Below are 24,680 nucleotides of genomic sequence, written 5' to 3' on the forward strand. Positions count from 1 at the left end.
CTGTTCCACAGTCTCTAAAGATTCACATTTCTCGTCTCTTTCGGGGATACACCGTGAATGTTAGAATCTACAGATAACGGTTTCACTCTCACAAGGATAATTCCCTCCATGTTGTTGGCCTTTTCATTTACATGATACTTCTTTAAATATCACATGGGGGGTTTGTTGCTGGATCCTTTCCTTCCCCACCCCCCCCACTGCTCACTTTCTACCCGTCTCTAACCCAATTCTGATCATCCTGGGATGTGCTGCTCTGTGGTTGCCCTAATACCACACCCACACTGGGGTCTCCTTAAAAACGCTTCACAGTCCAAAGTCATTCCTTCTGCCCCCACCAGTGACGGCCCACCCTCCTAGCTCCCTCTCTCCTTCCCTGCCCACAAGAAAGATCTTCAGAGGTTCCCCAAAGTCGGTGCCCCAAAGAGGGACTGTCCAGCAGTAGTGAAAGAGAGTGGCAGCCCACAAGTCAGGAGCGATAATCAAAAAAGAGCCTTTACTTTTCCCTGGTCACCCATCCACTAGGATTCTTTTTTTTTTTTTTTTTTTTTTTTCTTTTTTAGCCACCCCCATGGCACATGGAAGTTTCAGGGCAAGTGATGGAATCCAAGTCTGGGCAAGTGATCGAACCTAAGCCACAGCTGCAACAACACTAGATCCTCCACCCATCACGCTGGGCAGGGGATTGAACCAGCGGCTCCACGGAGATGGGCCAGGTCACTAACCCCTCACCACAGCAGGAACTCTCACCTACCATGGTTCTTACACTCAGGGCTCGACCCGGACACTACTGGAAAGGGGGCAGCCAGGACCGTCCCCGGTAATAGAAACAAAGGGCAAAGGGAAGTTTTTTGTGTCACACTCAGAAGTCCATCTCTCCAGGTAAGAAAGAGGAAAGGTTTGTAAATGAACTTCTCGTCGTCAGCTCACACCTCCGCATGGTAAAATGTTCTCCATTGGCACAGAAGGAATGCCATTAAAGAAACAGTATTTGAGAACACAGCAATGTTCGCTCCAACTGTATCACAGAAATACATGGAAAATCAAGGAACTATGGAATTTTTTTAAAAAAATTAATCTCGAATAAAGCAAAGCGAGAAACCATGTGATAACAACATGGCAGGGCCATGAAGTGGTTCACCCCAGTGGTGTGGGATATTCCATATGTGGGTCCCAACTTAGGTGGAGTCTTAACTGCTAAAGAGTCAGAACCTTGTCCCTGCACCGTTTGCAGAAATGACGACTGTTGCAGCAGCACCACACCTGCAGGAGAAAGCCTGACCAGCAGGCACGTCTCGCCCGTCTAACCTGGTTCTCAAACAGACAAGGAGGCGCAGCCTCGACTTACCAATCACGTAGCATGTCATCCATGTTCCCTTTCCAAACACGCCTTGGAGGAAGCGGAAGACCACCAACACAGGGAAATTGGGTGCAAATGCCACCACAACGCCGGTGACGCCAACACCGAGGCAGGATATTAAGTAAATGACTATTCGTCCGTACCTTTTTGAGAAAGAGAGAGGCAGAGATTTCCTTCAACGTTTCCTTCAATACAAGGAGAAGACTAGCACATGTCACAGCGGTTTCAGTACAGAAACTTTATCCTCTCTAACTTTCTTATCTCACCATGTGAAGGATGGCTGAAGATGCCATGTCTTGTTTTATAGCCAAACCAGAGCAAATAAACACATACGCCTTTGAAAGGCTGTTACAAAATTTAAAGCGCAGAATGTATCCTTTGGGATTGCAGTTTCCAAAGAGGTGACCCTCTCCATGACAAGGTGTTTTCACATGTAATCGCCCTGGTGACACAGTTTGCATTTCCGTGGGTGGCGACAGAAAGAGATGGGAGAGAAAGACGCTGAAATGGTCATGACAGCCAGGAGACCTGGCCTTCAATTCTGGCTCAACCATCCACCAGTCATGCAACCTTAGGTGAAATTCTTAAGCAATTCAAGACTCAGGTTTTGGTTTTGGTTTTCAAAAAACAGTGACACCACAGAGACTCAAATGAGTTGCTAAGGCGAAAGGCCTCAACAAACTACAAAGTTCACAAGGAACGTGAGTTGTTCTTAAATTTTGTGTTTTACCTTCAGCATTTACACAACTATTATCAAAGAGCTTAGGAAAAGGCACAGGTCACCATGGGCAATGTTCTGAGAGTCTGATGTTCAGTGGTTCAGTGGAGCTGTGCCAGACCATTGGCCGGTGAGGGCCTGTCATCAATGACCTTTGAGAGACTTGATGCAAAGACATCCTTAGAAGTTTCCACCAAATTCACACCACATCTTGCTTCAGTCAGTAGCATGGAGACAAGCAGCCTTGGTATATCCAGGTTTCTAAATTCATCTCTGCCCTTCCCACCTCCTCTCAGAGATACAGGACCTACTCTGCTGTTCTTGTGCTTTTCTTCAAGAATATTAAAGGACAGAAGGAGCCGAAAGATGGGCAGCCCTGAGTTGAAGCCGCATGATTCATGGCTCTGTCTTTTTCCCTAAAGCACAGGTCATTTCTGAGGACAGTTTCTCAGCCCCCCTTATAGCACAGGTAGGAAAAGCCACACCCCTTCTTTTGGCCAAGTTCCTCCAGTGTGAAGATATGTTTATTGGTTGTGAAAAAGAAGCGTGCACAAGAAGCAAAACCCGATGTTTAAATTAGGAGGAGTAACATGAGAATGCAAGAAATACGTCTCGAAAATCTGTAACTCAGCTCCACGTGGCATCCCGCTTGGAGAGAGAGTGATGTGGTGGGGGTTGGGGGGGAGAATTAAGGAAGAAAAGATGAATTGAAAAGGCTGTTAAGGAAAAATAGTAGGAAAGACACCGGTAAAAGGGAGGGAAAAGGGGAAAGAGCAGCAGCCACAAAGGATGAAGGAGGGAGTCACAGGCAGAGAAGGGGTGGGGACAGCCCAAAGCAAAGGGACAGAAGGAGCCAAAAAAGAAACCAAAGGCTCTACCCATTTTGAGGTGTTGGTCGGGTCAAACACAGACCATCAATTGCCTACAGCATTTGGGGCATTTTGTCCTGAATTGGCCACTTAATTGCTGTGGGCAGCTCTGTAAGTGACCCTCCTCGCCCTGTCCACCGCAAGCCTGGTCGACAGGACCCCAAGCCTGGGCCAGAGGGACCGGAAGAATAGTAAACCAGGTAGAGCCAAGGGCCAAAGCTTTCCTGTCCCTGTCCTAAGGATGAGTAGATTCCTGCCCGTATTTTCACACTTGGAACTGGGATAAAGGAATAAACAGGAAAAGAGCCAACATCAACCATGTCTGAAGCAGGAACAGTTAAACAGAGAAGCACAACTGTCCTCAATATACACCCTCATTGGGTCTGCCAGTAACGTATCGTTAACGACTGTTCAGTAATAGATCAAATTCTTTCAACGGTTTTTAGAAACGCTTTTTGCAGATTTTTAATTTGTAAAATAAAATACATTTCATTAAAAAGTAAGTGAAACAAATTGGTAAGGAGCTGACCTTAGGCTAAATTAATCAAACCACGACCACTGAGCTACTAAAGCACGTGGCATCAGCTCCAGCTCCGCCACATCGGCCCCACCACCAAGTCACTGCCTTGCCGGTCTGTGTTTCCCCTCAGACACGTGCAGACCCACAGGGGGCATCCCAACCTCCCACACAGTTCAAGGGATATGGAGTTTAAGAAGGAAAGAATTAGCCCAACCAAATAAATGTGACGGTCTTGAATGGTGGAATCAAGATTATTTGTCTACATTTAGAAAGAAGAGTTTTCAAACAGTTAACACGAAACATCTTCCTCTGCACACGTATACATCGTATTCTAGGTGTGAAGTGGCGGTCACACCTGTGCTTACCTGTCCGCTGCGTAGCCCAAGGTGAACGCCCCAGCCAGGAAGCCCAGGTTGAGGATGGCTTGTGTGAGGTCCAGCATCCAAGCATTGTCACACACGAGGTCAAACTGGGAAAACAAAGAAGACACATGGGGAGTTCCCGTGGTGGCTCAGCGATAACTAACCCAACCAGTATCCATGAGGACATGGGTTCTACCCCTGGCCGTGCTCGGTGGGTTAAAGATCCAGCATTGCCATGAGCTGTGGCGTGGGTCACAGACGTGGCTCAGATCTGGTGTTGCTGTGGCTGTGGTGTAGGCTGGCAGCTACAGCTCCGATTGGACTTCCTAGCCTGGGAACCTCCACTGGTTGCACCTGCAGGCCTAAGAAAGAAAGAAAGAAAGAAAGAAAGAAAGAAAGAAAGAAAGAAAGAAAAGAAAAGAAAGAAAGATACACAGGAGCTGTGTGGCAATGCTTATCCTCAAGACACCTAATCTTTTGTATAGACCAGTGATCTTTACTTAAACATTTCTGTTGGCATCTTCCTTCAATAAAAATTTGAAGTGTATCTGTACATATCTTTATAGAGATATATAAATGTCTTCCTTATCAGTTTCAATATCTGCCAAGGATGTAATTTCCAGGACACTCTAAATACTGACATTTTAAAATCATTCTTTCAACTGTATCCAGTAGAGTCTAAGAATCAGAGCCATGGGACACCTACCATCATCCACTGAAAACAAAAGTCTAAAATTTGACACCAATCTTTTTTCACTCGGAATTTTTATTTTCATTCCCATATATATATATCTCCTAATATTTTATGTAGAAAACACTGCGTTTTGTGTTGACATGTGTTGTGTTGATGGACAGGTAAAGAAGCACTTCTATGAGTAATAAATTATGTCTATAAATTGACCTTTAATCAAATTTTTTTCTGTGACAATATTTCTAAACATTAGACTCCTTTCTGGTTGGGTTATAATTACAGTCACTTTTGTTTTTTTTTGTTTTTTTTTTTTTTTGTCTTTTTAGGGCCGTACCTGCAGCGTGCAGTTACTCTTAGAACATAATTGGCAAAAACATAAGATCTGATGACTCTTGGAAAAGAATTATTATGGAGGAGTGAAAATTTGTGGTCGATGCACCTCTCCATTAGTAGAAGAATCTTAAGAACACCTGGGGTTTTCCAGGTAGTTCACGTAATCTGTGCAGGAAGGATATTTATTACTAGGATGAGTTAGGGCTCAACATCAATTCTACCCACATTTTTCATTTTTACAAATTTATGTGCCAAGAAAACTTGTCTGTGTAAGTAAATGAACGGGAGCGGAGAGAGTTTTGCTACAGGAGGGTCACTCAATTCTTTGGCTTGCTTCTCAAGCATTTGCCAAGATTCACACTGCAATCTATCATCAAAATTATTTGTATTTAAGACTCCTACAGTCTTGCTGTAAAAAAAAGAAACAGAAACCACCAGACTTACAGAAAGCGCTTAATCAAATCATTGGAGTCATTTACTTTCTTTTTTGAAAAAATTTTATTGGAGCAAAGTGGACATACAATGTTGTATTCGCTTCCGGTGTGCAGCAAAGTGAGTCAGTTATACATACATTCTTTTTTTCTCAGATTCTTTTCCCATACAGGCCACCACTGAGTATTGATCAGATTCCCTGTATGCATGTACTTTCTTTTTTAGTTACTTTCTTACCGATATTCCAAATTACCCCACTGTTTGCTTCCCCACAGGTTTTTAACCCCCAGGTCAACACAACATAGTCAGATGGAAGAGAAGCAGGATTCCTGTCTCAAAGGACTTGGGAAAAGGACCTGCATCTGCACCGCATACATACATATCCTCAGGCAGATCCATTTTGGACGTAAGTGAGTGGAGGCTCTGAGTGTTGACTCCCTTCAAAGCACTCAGGCTGCCATGCCCGTGGCTGTCTCTGCACACCTCCAGGGGGCATGCTTGCCCCAGCTTGAAGGCCGCTGCTCTAGACGGTAGCATGAAGAGGAAATTAATGTTTCTGGAATAGAAATTATGAGTGGTTTTATAGATACATATTCATAAGCAAACTGAAATCTTCACTTATAAAACCTGACTTCTTGTCTTGGTTCTACGGCTAATGCCCTGTCGAGTTAACACGGAAGGGGGGAGAACAAACTCAGGGCAGCAGTAGTTCGCTTCAGGTGTATAGCAAAGTGAATTCGTTATACATACACATGTATTCTTTCACAGTTGCTGAAAAAATGTGTGGAGGAGTTCCCTGGTGGCTCAGCAGGTTAAGGATCCAGTGTCATTATTGCTGTGGCTTGGGTTATTGCTGTGCTGGGGGTTTGCTCCCTGGCTCAGGAACTCCTTCATGCTGCAAGTGCAGCCAAAAAAAATTTTTTTTAATTTTATGGAGATTAAAGAAGAAGATTTACATATATGCATATACTAGTAACCATGGCAACGTAAAAGAGATTTATCATCAGTGTAGGTACTGGTTTCTCAAGGTACAACAGTTTCATTTTAAGTAAACTTGCAGGCGATCATTTATCCAAAATAACTTCCCACTAGAATTAAACGAGAATGCAACTAGAAGTAAAGTATATAAAATCTCAGAAGTCAAACAGATGATTTAACTGCCAGAGAAAACTTTTTTCCCTTATGGCCAGAGCCATGGCATATGGAAGTTCCCTGGCCAGGGCTGAATCTGAGCTGCGGCTGTGACCCATGCCACAGCTGTGGCAATGCCAGTTCCTTTTGCTCACTGCACCAGGCTGGGGGTGGAACCGGAGGCTCCACAGAGACCCGAGCTGCTTGCAGTCAGATTCTTAACCCACTGTACCACAGTGGGAACTCCCAGAGAAAACGCTTTGATTCATAAAACATTTCAGTATCAGCCAGCATCAAATATAAACTCCCAAAGAGTAGAATTTGCTTCCTCAAGCTGAGCTTCGGATAACTGGGTTAGGAACAGGCAGAGGAATGACCCAGCAAGGCCTAGCAAGAGCTAGTCTTTTGATGACTGTGTCCAGCTGCTTTTGAATTGTATAAATTAAGATGTCCCCAAATATTCTTTAAATGCACAAAATATTCTGTAATATAAAAAATCAATGATCTTTTTCACTTTCCCCTAGGAGAAATTGTCAAAAAGGATTTATTTCATACTTTGTATCAAAAATAAAATTAATTTTTTGGCACACCCATGGCATGTGGAAGTTCCCTGGCCAGGGATCAAACCTTAGCCACAACAGCGATGATGCCAGATCCTTAACCACTAGGCTACCAGGGAACTCCCAAAACAAAATTAATTTAAAATAAATGTTTACATGATTGAAATGCTATAATAACCATTTCTAAAGCACTGTGATGCCCTGTGGGCCACATATTGTCAGTCCTCTGTGCTTTGTTCTGCATCTCTGATGCTGGAGGAATGGAAACTTCACTATTCAGAATCCTTTACCAGCAGGGGTTCTGTTTTGGTTCTGCCAGTAGGGGGCACTGGTGTGAGACTAGAAGGCAGGAAGGAGGAAATGGAGATTCTGTGTCTGGCTGTGGCAGCAGCACCAGCTCCAACCAGAGCAGTGACAACAATCAGTGCTTCTAACCACTCCCTGGCCACCTGGGCCAAAGAGACAGGGCCCACAGGCTCTGTGATGCTGTGGGGCAGGGCAGGGGCTCCGTGGGAACTGTTCTTCCTGGTCTGTCCCCCCCTTGCTTGTGTAGCCCTTCCAAAACAGCTCCAATCCAAATCCGCTTATTAAATCCCTTCTGGCTGGAAATACCTAGCCCAGTTTCTGCTTTTACAACTGGGAGCCTGCCATCTTTCAAAAGCACAAAATAAATTAACTGAAACAAATTATGTACCTATCAAGAAATACACACACACACACACACACACACACACGTGCTTAGGCTTCCAGTGCAGAAACAGACCCTGTGCTCAGAAGGACTGAAGGGCTTGGTTTTGTCAGGAGGGAGACCCCTGCCTCCTGGGGCCAGTGCCTCCTAATCAGCTCTGAGCTCCCTGCCTGCTGCCAAAACCGCTCTGGGTCCGAGATAGATTTTGTGTCTAAAGAGAGGTCAGCAGACACTGAAGCCAATGAATGTCATAGGCTAAGGACTTTTTCCTGAAATAAAGTACTAAAAGCTTGGCGTTCCCAGGGAGTCCTAAAACCCAGGTCTTGTCAAATGTAACTGTTTTCTTTTAAGTGAAGTACAGCTGATTGACAATGCTGTGTTAGTTTCAAGTATACAGCAAAGTGATTCAGTTATACATACACATATTGTTTTTTCAGATTCTTTCCCTTTATACAAGATCCTGAGTATAGTTCCCTGTGCTCTTGGTCCTGTTGATCATCTATTTCATATACAGTCGTGTGTATATGTTAAACTCCTAATGCATCCCTCCCCTCTTAACCCTAATTTAACTAAGTCTGAATCAAAGACACAAGCCTTTATTTCTGCCCTAAGGCAATCTATTTAAGAACAAGCGAGGCGTCTCCTTTTTTTGTGAGTACGCATTTGTAATTATTTTTAAATGCTCATAAACCCATATATACACATCCTGTTAATTTTCTTTTAAAGTCACTTTTGTTTAAAGTTCAAGTTGATTTTACACAAAGAGAATGACTCCCCTTGGCGTGAGCAGAAAACTTCAAACAAGTGTTTATGTCCTGATGGAAGGACTGCATTGCTTCATTTTGCAGAAAGCACAACTCCAGTTAATTAGATACTTTTGAAGGGCTTCCAACCAAGTGCTTTTTTTTAGCTTTTCCTAGTTGTTAAAATCCAAACAGACATGTTAATTTGAATTGTAATGCTAAAATGCTGGATCAAGTTATCATCAGATATATGCTAAAGTTTTGCTTTCTAAATTATCCTTAGAACGAGAACAACAGAATGTCTTCAATATGCAAAGGTCAAAGGTAGGGAATGAGGTGAAAATAATGCGAGGATGCAAACGACAGAAACTCCAGAGGGGCCGTTTCTGCCCCCCAACCACAGGGAATGGCTCCTGATGGCCAGCAGCTGGCTTTTCCTTAGATGTCCTGTTTAGCCTCTTGAACAAGTGCTCACATCAGAGAGTTTACGTTCAGAGGACATCACAGTATTTGACTCTGGCCATGGCCATGGCCATGAGAAACAGTACTCATTGTTTGTATGGTCGTGGGAGAAAGGGAAGTTGCTGGAGTCAAATGATAAGCTCGAAGTGCCTGTTTGGATTTTCTAAGGATGAGTTGTAAATGGAGCCATTGCAAATCAGCTCTCAGAAATCAGTAGCCACTAAACTCTGCACCAGTGATAAAAACATCTCTCATGCCTCTGGTTTGACCACCGGGTGTGGGATACCCCTGGGTCCGTTTTCCCTCCGCCAGTCACCCGTCGACCCCCATGGATAGGTCCCATTCTAATGAACAAGCCACCATCACAGAGTCCAATAATGGTTAAAAATATTGTAACCATAAAGAAAACAGTCTGGGTTGGATTTCTGCGAGGGGAAAGGATGCCATCATTAATTCTGGTCTTCGTGAAAAAATTTTAACATGATCTGATGGCATTATTTGGGTGTCTTCACAAAAAGCTAATGCTTTTCTGACCTGTGTGAACCCTGTGGATGAACTGCAAGGATGCAAACTAATCCTCAGGCATTTGCAGGTGGCTTCCAGTGGGGTGCCTGGCATCGTGCAGATGAGGCGGGGAGGAACACCGGTGATGTGTGTGCACGCTTTGTTTCCACCGCCTGAGGAGCTCCTCGCATGGCTTAGAGAGGCAGGGTCCATTTATGGGAGGCAAGTGCACAGCAATTAAGATCTAAAAGGCATGGGATTGACTCTAAATGCAACAGGACCTCAGAGGAAGCAAGGACTGGTAGGACCCAGAGCAGTCAGATTCATGAAAAGGAGGGACATTAACAGGGGCAAGAAGGGCATTTGAGCAGGAAGATGGGCAACCTAGGCACAGGCAGGAGCATCAGTGCCTGTGAGGTTCAGCTCTGCCTACAGCACTGGGGGAGCTGGGCTCAGTCTTGAAGCAAAGAGACCACTCGTCTCTACGCTCCCAGTGGGGAAGGGAGCACAGGCCCAGGGGGCAGGACAGTGTGTTTCTTACTCAGGAAACCAGAGGCAATGAGAGAGCTCAGAACAAGGGAGGAAGAGGTTCTAAAAGATAGAGGAAGAGTCTGGAAGGTTGTAAATGGAAAGGCCCAGAGCAGAAGCCATGACTCCAGGACAGAATGAGATGCCAGGGAGATGAGAGCAAGACCCAAAGAGAAAAGACAGGAAACCCAAGAGCCTGCAATGACCACCTAAAACAGGTGACTTCACATGCATAGAGGCATCGCCAGTGATGCAAGGTTTGCAGAGTATCACTTGTCATAGAAGCTGTTCTCCCAGGTTGATAATAGCCGGGCTTCAATGTATCGTTAAAGCAAATAAACTTTGAAATATAACAGAGAGGTGTCCTTTACATGCATGCTTTTTGTCTGAGCTCATGAAACTGGGAGAAATGAAGAAACTAAATGTAATAATAATGCCTCGTCATTCATTAGCTTAAAACCATTGTGACTCACCCTCACATCCCAAAAGTTCAAGCTGTTCGCTTTCTTTGTAGTGAAGACAAGCGGTTATTCATCTGAAAATGTTTACGATTTCTCCAAATAGCTGAGACTAGCTGAAGACAAGAGCAAGATGAGAGGCTCTGAGTCTGGACAGAGCTAAGGGCCGAGAGGAGCTGTGGTTCCGGAGTCAGACCTTCTGGGTGTCTTCGTCCCTAGCTTTGTGTCCCTTGGCAGTTTTCTTAGCATCTTTAACCCTCTGTGTCCCTCATCTATACAATGAGAGCAAGAACTGCCCTGATGCTCTCCCTCAGATAATGTATGTAAAGTACTTCGTCCAATGCCTGAGACATTAAATACTGGATAATGATTATGATTAGTGACCTAATGCTGCTGATAATAAATACCATAACAAATGGTCTTAAAATGTGGTTTTCAACATTGACTGCGCATTAAAATTTCTTGGAATAAGTGAAAACAAGCCCAAGTTCCCTCCAGACCAATTAAATCGGAATCTAGCCTAAGGAGCAGGTAAGTTTGAAAACTACTGGTGTAGACGTTATTGGGAATTTACATACCTGCTGGAGGGTAGTTAATTTCTGCATATTGTATTTGGTTGAAGAAGGTTCCCCCGACCCCTCACCCAAGTTATGTCTATCTGGGACCTCAGAATATGACTTTATTTGGAAAGAGGATCTTTGCAGATAAAATTTGTTGAGGTCATACTGGATGGGGGGGGTGGCTGATCCAAGGACTGGTGTCCTTCCTAAAGGATCATCACGGCGAGACGTGGACAGAGATAAGAGTCCCGCCTCTGCAAGCCAAGGATCGCCAAGGATCGCCCATTTGTTCCCAAGCGCTGCCGTGACAGAGCACGGCTTACACGACAGAAGTTTATTTCCTCACAGTTCTGGAGGCTGGAAGTCTGGGATCAAGGAGTCAACAGAGTTGATTTCTTCTGAGGCTTCTCTCTTCAGCTTGAAGACAGACTCTTCTCCCTGCGTCTTCACACGGGCTTCCCTGTGTGTGTCTGCATCCCAGTCTCTTTCTGCTAAGGTCATCAGTCCTTTGGACCAGCGCCCACCCGAACGACCTCTTATCAGTGTAATTTCCCCTTTAGAGCTTCTATCTCACATACAGTCACATTCTGAGGTCCATATGAGTTGGGAGGTATATCTTAGCCCGTAACTGCCATTGTCCCTGGCAGTGATTGCAGAGGCATGGAGCAGACTCTCCCCTAGAGCCTTCGGAGGGACCATGGCCATATGTCTGTCTTCTTTGGAGAACTGTCTAGTTAGATTTCTGCCCATTTTTTGATTGGGTTTTGTGGTTTTTTGATATAAAATTCCATGAGATGCTTGTATATTTTGGAGATTAATCCCTTGTCAGTCTCCTCATTTGCAAATATTTTCTCCCACTCTGTGGGTTGTCATTTCATTTTTTTAATGGTTTCCTTTGCTGTGCAAAAGCTCTGAAGTTGAATTAGACCCCACTGGTTTACAACTGTTTTTATTTTCATTATTCTAGGAGGTGGCTCAAATAAGATGTTGCTGCAATTTATGTCAGAGTGTTCTGCCTGTGTTTTCCTCTAGGAGTTTTACAGTATTTGGTCTTACATTTTGAGTTTATTTTTGCATATTATGTTAGAGAATGTTCTAATTTCATTCTTTTACATGCAGCTGTCCAGTTTTCCCAGCACCACTTATTGAAGAGACTGTCATTCCTCCACGGTAGGTTCTTGCTTGCTGTGTCATAGATTATCTGACCATAGGTGCTTGGGTCTATTTCTGGGCTTTCTATTCTGTTCCACTGACCTGTATTTCTTTTTTTGTGCATACCACACCTTTTTGATCACTGTAGCTTTGTAGTATAGACCAGATTCAGGGAGCATGATTCCTCCAGTTCTGTTTTTCCTTTTTCAACCATAACAATAATGATAATGGTAAACACTAATAACAACAGTAACAACAAAAAAAAAAACCCACTTGAAAGTTTTACCTATGAACATGAAGGTTTAAAAATTGGACAACAGTTTATATCACAATTGTATTAAAAATCCAAAATGGAAACACTCTAGAGGGTCTTTGTGTTACGTTCACCGGTGATTTCCAATGTGGGAAGGTATTTTGAAAGTTGGTTTTCAAGCCAAAGGCATTCTCTGCTGACTGACTCTACTACAAGATTATGCAACATGCATGAAAAATGTCTACACTTCAGAGTGAAGAGGGCTCTGGGGGAAACCGTGGGAACCATAAGAACCAAATAGGCACTGCATATCCTCACCAAGCTCTGAGCCACCTGTGGGCCCATCTGCAAACACAAGCAGAAGAAAGTGCCCAGGCAAGGGCAAGACTCTGCAGTTCAGCCGAGAAGATCTGGGCCCTCAGAGCAAGTGGTTCTCAGTCATAAGTGACTGCAAGAAACAGGAGCACTAAAAGCCCTAATTCAGAGTCTCAGGGAGAAGCTAGAGGCCATCACGTTGACAAAACAGAGTGGTGAGTCTGGGGAAAGGTGCATTCTGCAAAAAGGAATTATTGGAAATTAAAAGCATAAGTACTAAAATCAAATCAAAAGGGGGCAGTGGGCAGCAGGTGGAATGCTGAGGATGAGTGATTAGTGACCTGGGATATGCCCACGTGAGGTTTTTCAGGAACCTGAGAAAAAAAGCCAAGAGGAGACATCAGGGAGAAAAGAAGAGAAGCACAGAGGAGTCTGAGGTGCTAACCCTGGTTTGCCACAACTGGGAACCCACAAGGGGCGGGGGAGAGAAGTTATAATAAAGCACAGAGAGAAATTCTGTGAGTGGAAGATTTGAGCCAAGTGGTCAGCAGCAGAGGGAGAAGAGGTCTTTGCAAGTACCTGCACTTCCATTCCCACACCCGTCCTGGCCTTGGAGACCCCTGAGTATGAGTAAGACGCCTGGGGATTAAAGACTTTCAGATGTTTCTTCTGTGCTCAGCACCGCTGGCACCCCCATCTGTACAGGAGCCTGCCTTTCCTGTTCCATCTCCCACCCTCCTGCCCCTAACCTGGGATTCGGCTTTCTCTGCGGAGCTAAATCAGGTATTGGTATATATTTATTGATACAGAAAGACACCTATACTTTAGCAGATTCAAAAATCAGGTTACCAAAAACAAGGCATATGACCTTTTTTTCCACAACAATCTCTACGGAAGCATATACATCAGATTATCTGAAGGGAAGTATATCCCCAGCTAATTGAAAAGTTCTCATGACTGGACTATAAATGATTTAGTTTCCATACTTTTGTGTTTTCCTAATTTTCTCTGCATTGCGTATGTAGTAATTATTTTTAAGTATTTTGCTAGAAAAAATGTAAAACTCTATCCACTTTGGAAGAACACAGAAATCCTATACTGAAAGTAAAGTCAATATTGGAAGGATGGGAAGAAGTTTAGTTGAAGTAAGGATGGCAAGAGGAATGGGGGAAAAGGGCCTTCGGAGTCAGATGGTTAAAGGCTGGTATGCAGTGAAGTGGACACTCTCCCTGACAATTATATTTGAAATAATTGCTAGTGGGAAATCAGAGATAAGTGAGGGCAGGGCAGGGAGATTGTCTTCTTAAAAGTCTTTCAAATGATATTTAATTTCACATGAAATTTAGGAAATAATTAAAAGTACAAAAGCACAAATCAAGAACCTCTCTCTAGGTACAGGTTAAGCCCTTAATGCCTAAGGCAAGTCTGTACTTACTCCTGGCAAATCCAGTTCTGATAAATGAATAATATATAAATAACATATAAATGTATAAATAATGAATAATATATTAATATTATAATATATAAATAACAATGTATATTACTAAATGAATAATATATAAATAACGTCATAGCAGAATGCAGCTCTCATTCTTTGCCGTTGCTACTTGATCTGAAGCTACTGCATAAACAAAACTAAGATTTTGTGTGCTGAACCCCTGATAGTATCCTTCAAGTCCCGAGTTTCTGTTTACCTTCAACCTTTTTTTCTTTCCCTCTTGTTAGGGTCATTTCTACTGACTGAATAATTTCCACTGACTGATCGTCAAGTTCACTTGTTCTTTCTTCTGCCACCCCCAATCTGTTATTGAGACTACTTAGTGAATTTGTCATCTCCATTATTATAGTTTTCAGCTGTCAAATTTCTATTTTTGGGAGTTATCATCATGGCTCAGTGGTAACAAACTTGACCAGTATCCATGAGGACACGGGTTTGATCCCTGGCCTCACTCAGTGGGTTAAGGATCTGGCATTGCTGTAAACTGCGGTGTAGGTCACAGACGTAGCTTGGATCTGGCATTGCTGTGGCTGTGGTATAGGCCATCAGCTACAGCTCTGATTCAACCCCTAGCCTGGGAACTTCCACACGCCATGGGTGTGGCCCTAAAAAGACAAGTAAATTAATTCTAAAAAATAAAGTTTCTATTTTTTAAATCATTTCCATTTCTCTGTTGAGAGTCCCTATCTACTTATTCATCAAAATCATTTTAACTCCTTCAATGTCCTTTAATTGGTTGAACATATTTATCATAGCTGCTTTGAAGTCTTTGATACTGAACCCGAAGTCTGGGCTGACTCGGAGTCAGTTTCTATTGGCAGTCATTCTCCACTGCCTCTCTGTTCTCCCCAGCAACTTCCTGTTCTTCGCATGTCTCACTGGCTTGAGACGTCAAAATACAGGGCCACATCTGTGGCCTATGGATGTTCCCAGGCCAGGGGTCAAATCATAGCTGCAGCTGCCAGCCTGCACCACAGCCACAGCAATGCCAGATCCGAGACACATCTGTGACCTACACCGCAGCTTGTGGCAACACTGGATCCTTAACCCACTGAGTGAGGCCAGAGATCAAATCTGCATTCTCACGGACACTACGTCAGGTTCTTAACCCACTGAACCGTAACAGGAACTCTAGGATAACTTGTAACTGTTAGCGTTTTGAGATAATATACTCATCTAAGTTCCCTAGAACAATATTCATTTAAAGTTATGCACAACATTTTTGCCAATATTCTCAATCCCAGAGACCAAGGTTAGCTTCTATGGATCTTGTTCCATAATATTAATCATACATAACACCCAATATCTGAAATTCAAGCTTCATGGTGGAGACCTCCCAAAATGGGTCTGCTATACATCTGTTTTTATGAGATATTACTAAAGTAATAATCAGCCTTAGCAGGTCATACATGTGGTGCTAGGGAGGAATGCCTTGGAAATAGATTGTCAGTCCTTTGATTAAAACTTTCAATAGCTCCCCACTTTTTACAGAAGAAAGTTCAGGCCTTTTTACTGCAGGCTTCAAAGCTCTTCCTCTAGCTAGGACCCTGACATGTTTTTCCAATCTTTCCATCCATTACTTTTCATTTTCTCAGCGGCACTGGTGCGTTCACCCGTATTTGAACCATTTTTAACTTTGCAAGCTTCCAGCTGTTATCTCTGTTTAGAACACAGTCTTTTCTTAATCTCTTCTCTGATAGAAACCCTATTCCTTCATTCTTCCAGGCCAGATAAAATGCATCCCTTTGTTTTGAGATGCTCTGTAGATACATCAGACCCTTCATGAATATCTATTTCAGTTAGCTCCGGAGGCTAGACACAAGTCAACACCTTGTGACCGTATATCCTGCATTTTCCAGAAAAATCCCAATTCCATAATTTTTTTGGTCTCAAAAGTAAGCTTGTTACTTCTCAGACTACATGTCCCTGTATTTTAGTTGATAAACTCATTTACTACATCATTATCATTCTGTATCATCAGATGAAAAAATCTGAAAAAATAGCAAATGTTTTTAAAAGATCACTGCCCATAATTTTTAAAAATTATTTTAATTTAACCTATATGGTGACTGTATATAAGTTAGAAGGAAAACAACCAATTATTGTAATCACTTGCAATTCTACACTGATATGAACATTCTTCCAGACTTTCCTCCATGCGTATATACACATGTATGTTTTTAAAAGATAAGATCACATTCTTCTACTATTTCATAGAGTCTGCATGTGCTTTAGGAATTTGTGAATCTCTCCTCCACACCATCACTCTAAGTAGCTATATTTAGTCTACTGCATAGGTGACCATAATCATTAAACCAATTATTTAGGCTGAATAAAGGATTAGGTTTTTTGTTTTGTTTTTCCTTTTTTGGCAGCCCTGCGGCACATGGAGTTCCCAGGCTAGGGATCAGATCCAAGCCACTGTCGTGAGCTACGCTGGATCCTTTAACCCATTGTGCCGGGCAGGGGATTGAACCTGTGTCCTGGTGCTGCAGAGAAGCTCCCAATCCTGTTGTGCCACAGGGGGAATTCCCAGGTAGGTTTTTCCCTCACCCTTAAAGAAACACACCACAAGCCTTATTTTAAAAAGGAAATACTAAATCAATAAGAGTTTTGAATGTAGTCAAGTCACAGCAAGTGAAATATATGTATTTGGGGATGAAAGATTAAATTATAATTTCAAGAAAATGATTCCAGTTCTCTTGTTAACCTTCCTATATTCCAACCTATTACAAAACACATTTTGAAAAATATAATGTAAAGCAGTTTGCTAAATTACGTGGGTTTACATATTCCTTTGTAAAACTCTTACATTCGCCTCCTAAAATACATGTGCCTGAGCCCATTCCATGCAAGTCCATTCTTTTCTGACAAAGGTTTTCTTTTCTTTCTTTTCTTTTTTTTTTTTTTTTGTCTTTTTGCCATTTCTTGGGCCGCTCCTATGGCAAATGGAGGTTCCCAGGCTAGGGGTCGAATCGGAGCTGTAACTGCCAGCCTACGCCAGAGCCACAGCAATGCGGGATCCGAGCCGCATCTGCAACCTACACCACAGCTCACGGCAACGCCAGATCGTTAACCCAACTGAGCAAGGGCAGGGACCGAACCCGCAACCTCATGGTTCCTAGTTGGATTCATTAACCACTGCGCCACAACGGGAACTCCCAGGTTTTCATTTTTAAGAAAAGAAAATGTAGGCTCTGTTTAGATTCGTCTCGTTGTTAACTGAAGGGATGAGAAGTTCTCCTTGGAATTGACCGTGTATCCATTGCATGATAACAATCCTCTGAAATAACTAGGAGATGTGGAGACATTTAAAAGGACCTGAGGCGTTCTCGTCATCGTGCGGCAGAAACGAATCCGACCAGGAACCATGAGGTTGTGGCTTCCATCCCTGGTCTCACTCATTGGATGAAGGATCCAGCATTGCTGTGAGCTGTGGTGTAGATCACAGATGCGGCTCCGATCCCATGATGCTGTGGCTGTGGTGTAGGCTGGCGTCTACAGCTCTGATTCGACCCCTAGCCTGAACATCCATGTGCCGCGGGTGCGGCCCTCTAAGGACAAAAGACAAATAAATGAATAACCATGATAAACATATTGAAATGACTCCACATTTTGTAAGTAAGGCTGCCCAGGTGACAGGTGGCATGTCTGCATGTGTATTTCAGACCTATTTATTTGCTTATTATTTGTACGCACAGGTAAGAGACGAGGAGATAGAAATGAGAAACAATGACAAATTCAAAGCTCCTTGATTTCTTAGGACTCTAACTCCAGTGACTCGTGGGGGTTGAGTTGTATTTGGAACGTACAATAAATAGTACAAAAAATGGACTGATTATTTGATAATTATAAGTACAAAGTACAAAGGGAAAAACGAAACACCCCAGAATTTATCCTTAGAAACATGATTTATCCTTAGAAACATGATTTATCCTTGAAACATGATAATACATAAAACCAAAAATAATACAAGTGTAGCTGTTTTTTTATGAGTCTTTGGTTTGGGCAAAAGAAACTTCTATATTAACCTATCATGAATCAAGACGTGGGGACTTTTATGAGAGCAAAAAAGTAGTTCCATCACATCGAATTGGCATTTTGAAAACTACCAGGAGATATTTTGCTACTAGGAATTTTCCTTAAATACAGACAGAGTGATATTCAGCAGCTCCCTGGGCTGTAAGACCTCACGGAATGTACAGGAAGGCTGTCGTAAGCCGTCTGATCACAGGCTGGGTGAAACACACAGAGGAAAAATAATAACGATCACAGTAAATCCCTCAACGAGCTTAACCACCCCTTTTGAGAAAAGCAAACATCTTCTGGATCCTTTGGAGAGAAAGACAGACTCCCCCACCTCCTGTCTCCCAGGAGGGCTTAACATGGGAATTTTAGAAATCGGCCACCTTGAGATGTCAAGGATTTCCAGGTGTGTATTACAGGTATTCCTTGAAGAAGAATTCTAGGATGGAGCAGCCCCGACATCAGTTTCCGTGTTTCAGAATTAGGCGTAACACTTTTTCTCCACTTGGACGCTGCTGTTGCCAAAGATTTTCATCATCTAGTCAGAAGATGGGAGTGCCACGTACGCCTTTGGGAGTCTTCCAAAGCCCATGTTTTCTAATGGAACACACTCTTAGGACACAGGCAGCCAAGCTGAAGAAACACCTGGGGCAGCACCATATAAAAATCGACTCCTCCAGAGTATACAACCTAGGCTACAGAATTTCAATCTTTGGCATTTTCCCCCTTGAACCCAGGTCTTTTTTAATCATCTAAAAAATCACTGATTGTGATATGAATATTAAAAAGCTATATTTGAATCCTAGCACACCTGCCTGACTTTGACGCCTCATTCTAGAATTTTCTGAGCCTTAGTGTTGTTCACACGTCCGAACTAGAGACACGGACCAGTCTTGAGGATCTGCGCTTTCCTGTCCTGAAATTTTCTGTCCTGTGCACATGCAATGACTGTTAGAAACACCAGGAGACTCCTATCCTTAAAACAATTACTATTAGACTAGAAAAGAAGAAAAAATGTATTGGAAAGCTTTGGAGGAGAAACAGATCATTATATAAACCAGTAAGAAAAGCAGAAGTTATTGTCAGCAGAGGTCAACAAGTGACCACAAAGGTTAAAAATGGTAAACTGGCCCAAACAAGAATCTCGGTGCCAAACCTAAGCTGTCTCAGCAGCCCAAGGCCTTTCTTGCGTCTCAGGTTCACTTTCTGTTATCTCTTCTCCTGGCAGTTTGTATTGGAGAGCAGGAATAAGTGGGACTCTGGGCAATAGAATTATTTTCGTAATATTTCCAGTGGATTAGAATCAGGACAAGAGGCTTGAGAAAATGCTGCATCTCAGGAGAGTTTGGGCCGGGGCTTTGGTAAGAGTGCTTCAGGGAAGTCTGGGACAATGGGATTATTGACTGTCGTCCTCCCGGAGAGGGTTGTTTGCAAGTGTTTCCTTGTTGCGACTGCAGAGTTTAACTATTCGACCTGAAGCGCAGAGCAAACTTTGGGATCTATATGACTCTGGACAGTGTTTCTAGAACACACACACACACACACACACACAACCAGTGTATTCCCCAAAGTCCTTAGGGTGCCCAGAACCCCACTGCCCAGGCGGTGGGTGTGTTAGAAGGGAGACTGGGATGCACTTAGATTTGGCTGGTTCCAGGGAACAATTAATTCATCATCCAGAATCGTCATTCTAGTTCTTCATGGCACCTGAAACCACATTGCCATTCATTATTACTGATAATCTTTGCTTCTTGGTGCAACTTTTTTGCCTTTTTTTTTTTTTTTTTAAGGGCTGCACCTGCAGTATAAGGAGGTTCCCAGGCTAGGGGTTGAATCGGAGCTGTAGCTGCCGGCCTACACCATAGCCACGGCAACGCCAGTTCTGAGCCCCATCTGCGACCTACACCACAGCTCACGGCAATGCTGGATCCTTAACCCACGGAACAGGGCCAGAGATAGAACCTCTGTTCTCATGGTCCTTAGTCAGACTCATTTCCACCGAACCAGGATGGGAACTCCCTTGTTGCATTTTATTTTATTTTATTTTATTTTTTTGTCTTTTGTCTTTTGTTGTTGTTGTTGTTGTTGTTGCTATTTCTTGGGCCGCTCCCGCGGCATATGGAGGTTCCCAGGCTAGGGGTTGAATCAGAGCTGTAGCCACCGGCCTACGCCAGAGCCACAGCAACGCGGGATCCGAGCCGCGTCTGCAACCTACACCACAGCTCACGGCAACGCCGGACCGTTAACCCACTGAGCAAGGGCAGGGACCGAACCCGCAATCTCATGGTTCCTAGTCGGATTCGTTAACCACTGCGCCACGACGGGAACTCCCCCTTGTTGCATTTTAAAAACAAATTATTTTCCTTATGATTTCTTGGAGTTATTGAAACAAACAAACAAAAAATGCAGATGGACTTCAGGGAGACCCTGCTCTAAGTCTCCCTGAATAAGTCGATGTCATGGGGGTAGGAGCTCCCTGAACATGCACTGACCAAGTGAGCAGGACGCAGCAATACAGCAGCTCAGCAGCCTGGCCATTTGATTCTGCATATCCAGGTGTACAGGTGAATACATACACAGGTGATGGCTTATAGGAAGGACTCTGGAAGGCTTCCCATCTGGAATCTAGTGGCTTCAACTTATGTTTATTGACACCTAGCATGCACTGGGTGCTCCGTTGGCCAGGCTGTCGATTAGTTGTACCCACGATCTCATTTAATCCTCCCAGCAACCCTGAGCAACCCTGAGGGATTATTATCCCCGTTTTACAGATGAGGAAACTGAGGTGAGGGCGATCAGGAAACCAGGTGGAGGGTACATGCTCGTCAGCAGGTGGGGAGGAGGCCAAGCTGAAATGTCTAACTCCTGAGTCCACCCCCTCTGACACCCCGTATGCCCTGACCCGCTACTCTTTCAGGCTCATACAAAGAAATGTGTGGGTTGTTTTTTTCCTTTATGGGGCTGCAGGTGTGGCATATGGGCATATGGAAGTTTCCAGACTAGGGGTCAAATCGGAGCTGCAGCTGCAGGCCTTCGCCACAACCACAGCAACGCAGGATCTGAGCTGCATCTGCAACCTACACCACAGCTCATGGCAACACTGAGTCCCCAACCCACTGAGCGAGGCCAGGGATCAAACCCACAACGTCATGGATACTAGTCAGGTTCGTTACCACTGAACCACAACAGAACTTCAGAAGTGTGGTTTTTAAAAATGGCTGGAATAGGAGTTTGCATTGTGGCTCATTGGGCCAAGAACCTGACATATTCTCCATGAGGATGTAGGTTCAATCCCTGGCCTCCATCAGTGGGTCAAGGATCCAGCATTGCCACAAGCCACAGCATAGATCACAGGTGCAGCTCAGATCCTGAGTGGCTGTGGCTGTGGTATAGGCCTGCAGCTGCAGCTTCAATTCAACCCCTCACCTGGGAACTTCCACATGCCACAGGTGTGGCCATAAAAAAAGACAAAAATTGCTGGATTATACATTCTTCATTGAAGCACGTCCAAGAGATCATCCTTTAACTACTTTTGCTTGGAGAGATATATACTGCAACAAATCTCCAAGACGCTCTGGTTTTGAGACTGTTTTTTAAACTCTTGCCATTTTCTTTAAATAAATATGTTAATAACTACATAGACTTCATTAAACTATCTCTTTTCAGTAAGTGAGCTATTTCCATCATATTTTTGCCAACTGAACATTACCTCGTGCTTGCTATAAAAATTGGTGACTGGTATAATGTTTTTAAAAAAAGTTGGTATTTTCCAGTCTCGTTTTTCTTTCAACTCCGGCATCACTCCAGCCATTTCACATTCCTCTTAGAAGCAATGGATGGGGGGAGAGGAAGAGTACAAGGTCTTACACAAGCATTATGTATCTTGGTCTTAAAATTATGTTTGTTTTGAAAAGGAAGGAAAGCTCTAGAGTGTCACCTTGGCTGTTTCTGACTTTTCATTGCCTCAGACTAGGCTAAAGAGCAGGAAAATAGACCATGGCTAAGGACCACACTTATTAAGTTGAAATGAGAGGGCATTTCCACGGGGCAGTGGGGCTGGTTGCAGGCACTAATGCGGATCTGCTTGCGTGCGAGGCCTCACCTCCCGCCACATCAAAGGTCCAGGTCCAGTCTGATAAGTTTCTGGAGATGCTGCCACCAAGCTGTAAGGTGACCTGTGGTCTTTCTTGCTGTGCACCTACCCACGTGGGAGAGCGGTAGGTGTCAGACTTCCACAGGAAGCCGCTCAGAAAGACGTGGGCACCCACTCTGTCTCTTCAGAGGCAGAGGTGCTCCAGCCACTGTCACTGCAGTGCTTACAAGTGAAGCTGGAGACAAGACACACACACATTCACTGATTTTCATTACCTAATGCTTAAACCGGAGGTTGGCATCCACCCTAGAAAAGGCCTGAATGGCCTCCCTGCTGCCAAGTATTTTCTCTTTCTTGTGGCTCTTTCTGATCCACATCGGCTCCTACCTGGAAAGTGCTGCCCCATCCATGAGCCCTATGGTCCCGGGATGGTGCAAATCCTGAGAAACGACCCTGTCAGAGGCCAGCGTCCTGTCTCTAAACCTGGGTGACTTTGCGTGACTTTGGATAAGCCAGGAGAGAGTTCTCTGTCCTGCCAGATAAGGCCACATCGAAGGCACGTCCAGATCTTCCATCTGCACATCGTGGAAGCGACATAAGCAGCCAGGCATGGTGAAAAGACCCGCACAGACGGCTCCCAGGCTTGGGGCATGTTGTCATGCAATGAGAAGGGCTCAAGGCTGGGCTCTGGTTTGTTCCAAGCTCCCCGTTGAGCACCAGTGATGGAGTATGTGAAATAGAATACAAGGCGGAATGTGTTTAAATCCCACAAGGGAAACGCAGAATGCTACGCAAGCACAGAGCAGAGAGCTGCGTTCCAGCTGGGAGGCAGGTGCCAGGAAAGGCTTTGGGAGGAGGCAGTGCTGGAGCCAGGCCTTGAAGAACCGGTTATATCTCGACAAACAGACGAGGCAGAAGCAAAGGGAACAGTGTCACCAAAGAGATACTGGATTAAGCGGAGGGCAGGACTGCACTGTGAAACTCACTCACAGAAAAACTGGACCATGGTCTTAAGAGCAGTGGGCATCTTCATCGTTCTCTACGGTTCCCAAAGCATTTCATTATCCCTTATTCTATTTGATTCATCCAAAATACGAACTTAAGTCTTAAGATTCTTGTTTTATTTTCGTGACGCTTCAACGGAGGGAATAAGTGTGAATGTAGTTTAAATACCATAAAATGCGACATTATGTAAGATATGAGTACTTATAGCGAATGATTACAACACGTAGAGACTACACTATAACTTCATCCACTGCACAGTTGCTTTATTAATGCCCAGTTTCTGCAGACCCAGCAGAACCTTTAGATTTAAAAAAAAAAAAAATCTAAAGCACAAAGTGCTAACATTTGTTCATTTGGGGTGGTGGGTACATGACTCTTTGTTACCTTCTTTTGAAAATTTTCTATTTTTTCATTAAAAAGTTTACATGCAATTTATTTGTGTATCCAACATAAAACAAATTGTCGGAAATTTCCAGTAAATCTTTAAGTGCTGGTGTTAAAAAGCAAAGACAGAAAGCATTCCAAAAGACTCACGTGGAAAGCCATCTGTATTTTCTTTGTTCCTTTAAGGATTCAAAGACAGAGAAGGAAATACCATAAAGCGGCCAATGAGCATCCCAAACATAACACTGGAATCGCTCTCACGATGGTCCCACACGGTAGTAAATTCTGCTATTGTTTTCCACGACAGGCACAGCTCGTCTTATTGTGCTTTGCAGATACTGTGTTTCTTACAAATTGAAGGCTGGTGGCAACCTTGCATCAATCAAATCTATCAGCTCCATTTTTCCAACAGCATAGTTTTTTAAAGTAATATGTGTACACTGTTTTTTTAAACATAATGCTGTGCACACAATAAACTGCAAAGTGGTGTAAATATAACTTTAAGGTGCACTGGGAAACCGAAAAATCTTAAGACTTGCTTTATTGCAACATTTGCTTTATTTTGGTGGTCTGGAACTGAATCTGCAATACCTCCAAGGTATGTGTGTACTTATAGAGGAATTAAAATTCTTTAATAAAATTTAATTTTATCAGAGTATAGTTGATTTACAATGTTGTACCAGTTTCAGGTGTACAGCAAAGTGAATCACTCATACATATAAATATATCCATTCTGTTTTTTCCCATGTAGGTTATTACAAACAATTGAGTAGATTGCCCTGTGCCGTCCAGTAGATTCTCATTAATCATGTATTTTACAGGAGTTCCCGTCGTAGCGCAGTGGTTAACGAATCCAACTAGGAACCCATGAGGTGGAGGGTTCAATTCCTGGCCTTGCTCAGTGGGTTAACGATCCACGTTGCCATGAGCTGTGGTGTAGGTCGCAGACGCAGCTCGGATCCTGCATTGCTGTGGCTCTGGTGTAGGCCAGTGGCTACAGCTCCGATTCGACCCCTAGCCTGGGAACCTCCATATACC

The 24,680-nt window shown here is 43.6% G+C and overlaps 1 protein-coding gene across 2 annotated transcripts in view; it reads right to left on the reverse strand.

Moving 5' to 3' along the window:
* SLC22A3 (solute carrier family 22 member 3) overlaps positions 1 to 24,680 on the reverse strand; it is a 101,910-nt gene that overhangs the window by 56,830 nt on the left and 20,400 nt on the right. For both annotated transcript variants that reach the window (XM_021086250.1, XM_003121106.4), the window contains exons 2-3: positions 3,830 to 3,933; positions 1,346 to 1,500 (exon numbers count right to left, since the gene is read on the reverse strand). In XM_021086250.1, coding sequence (XP_020941909.1) covers positions 1,346 to 1,500; positions 3,830 to 3,933 — 259 coding nt within the window. The remainder of the gene's footprint in view (positions 1 to 1,345; positions 1,501 to 3,829; positions 3,934 to 24,680) is intronic.

Source organism: Sus scrofa, chromosome 1 (assembly GCF_000003025.6).
Source record: "Sus scrofa isolate TJ Tabasco breed Duroc chromosome 1, Sscrofa11.1, whole genome shotgun sequence".
Taxonomy (NCBI): domain Eukaryota; kingdom Metazoa; phylum Chordata; class Mammalia; order Artiodactyla; family Suidae; genus Sus; species Sus scrofa.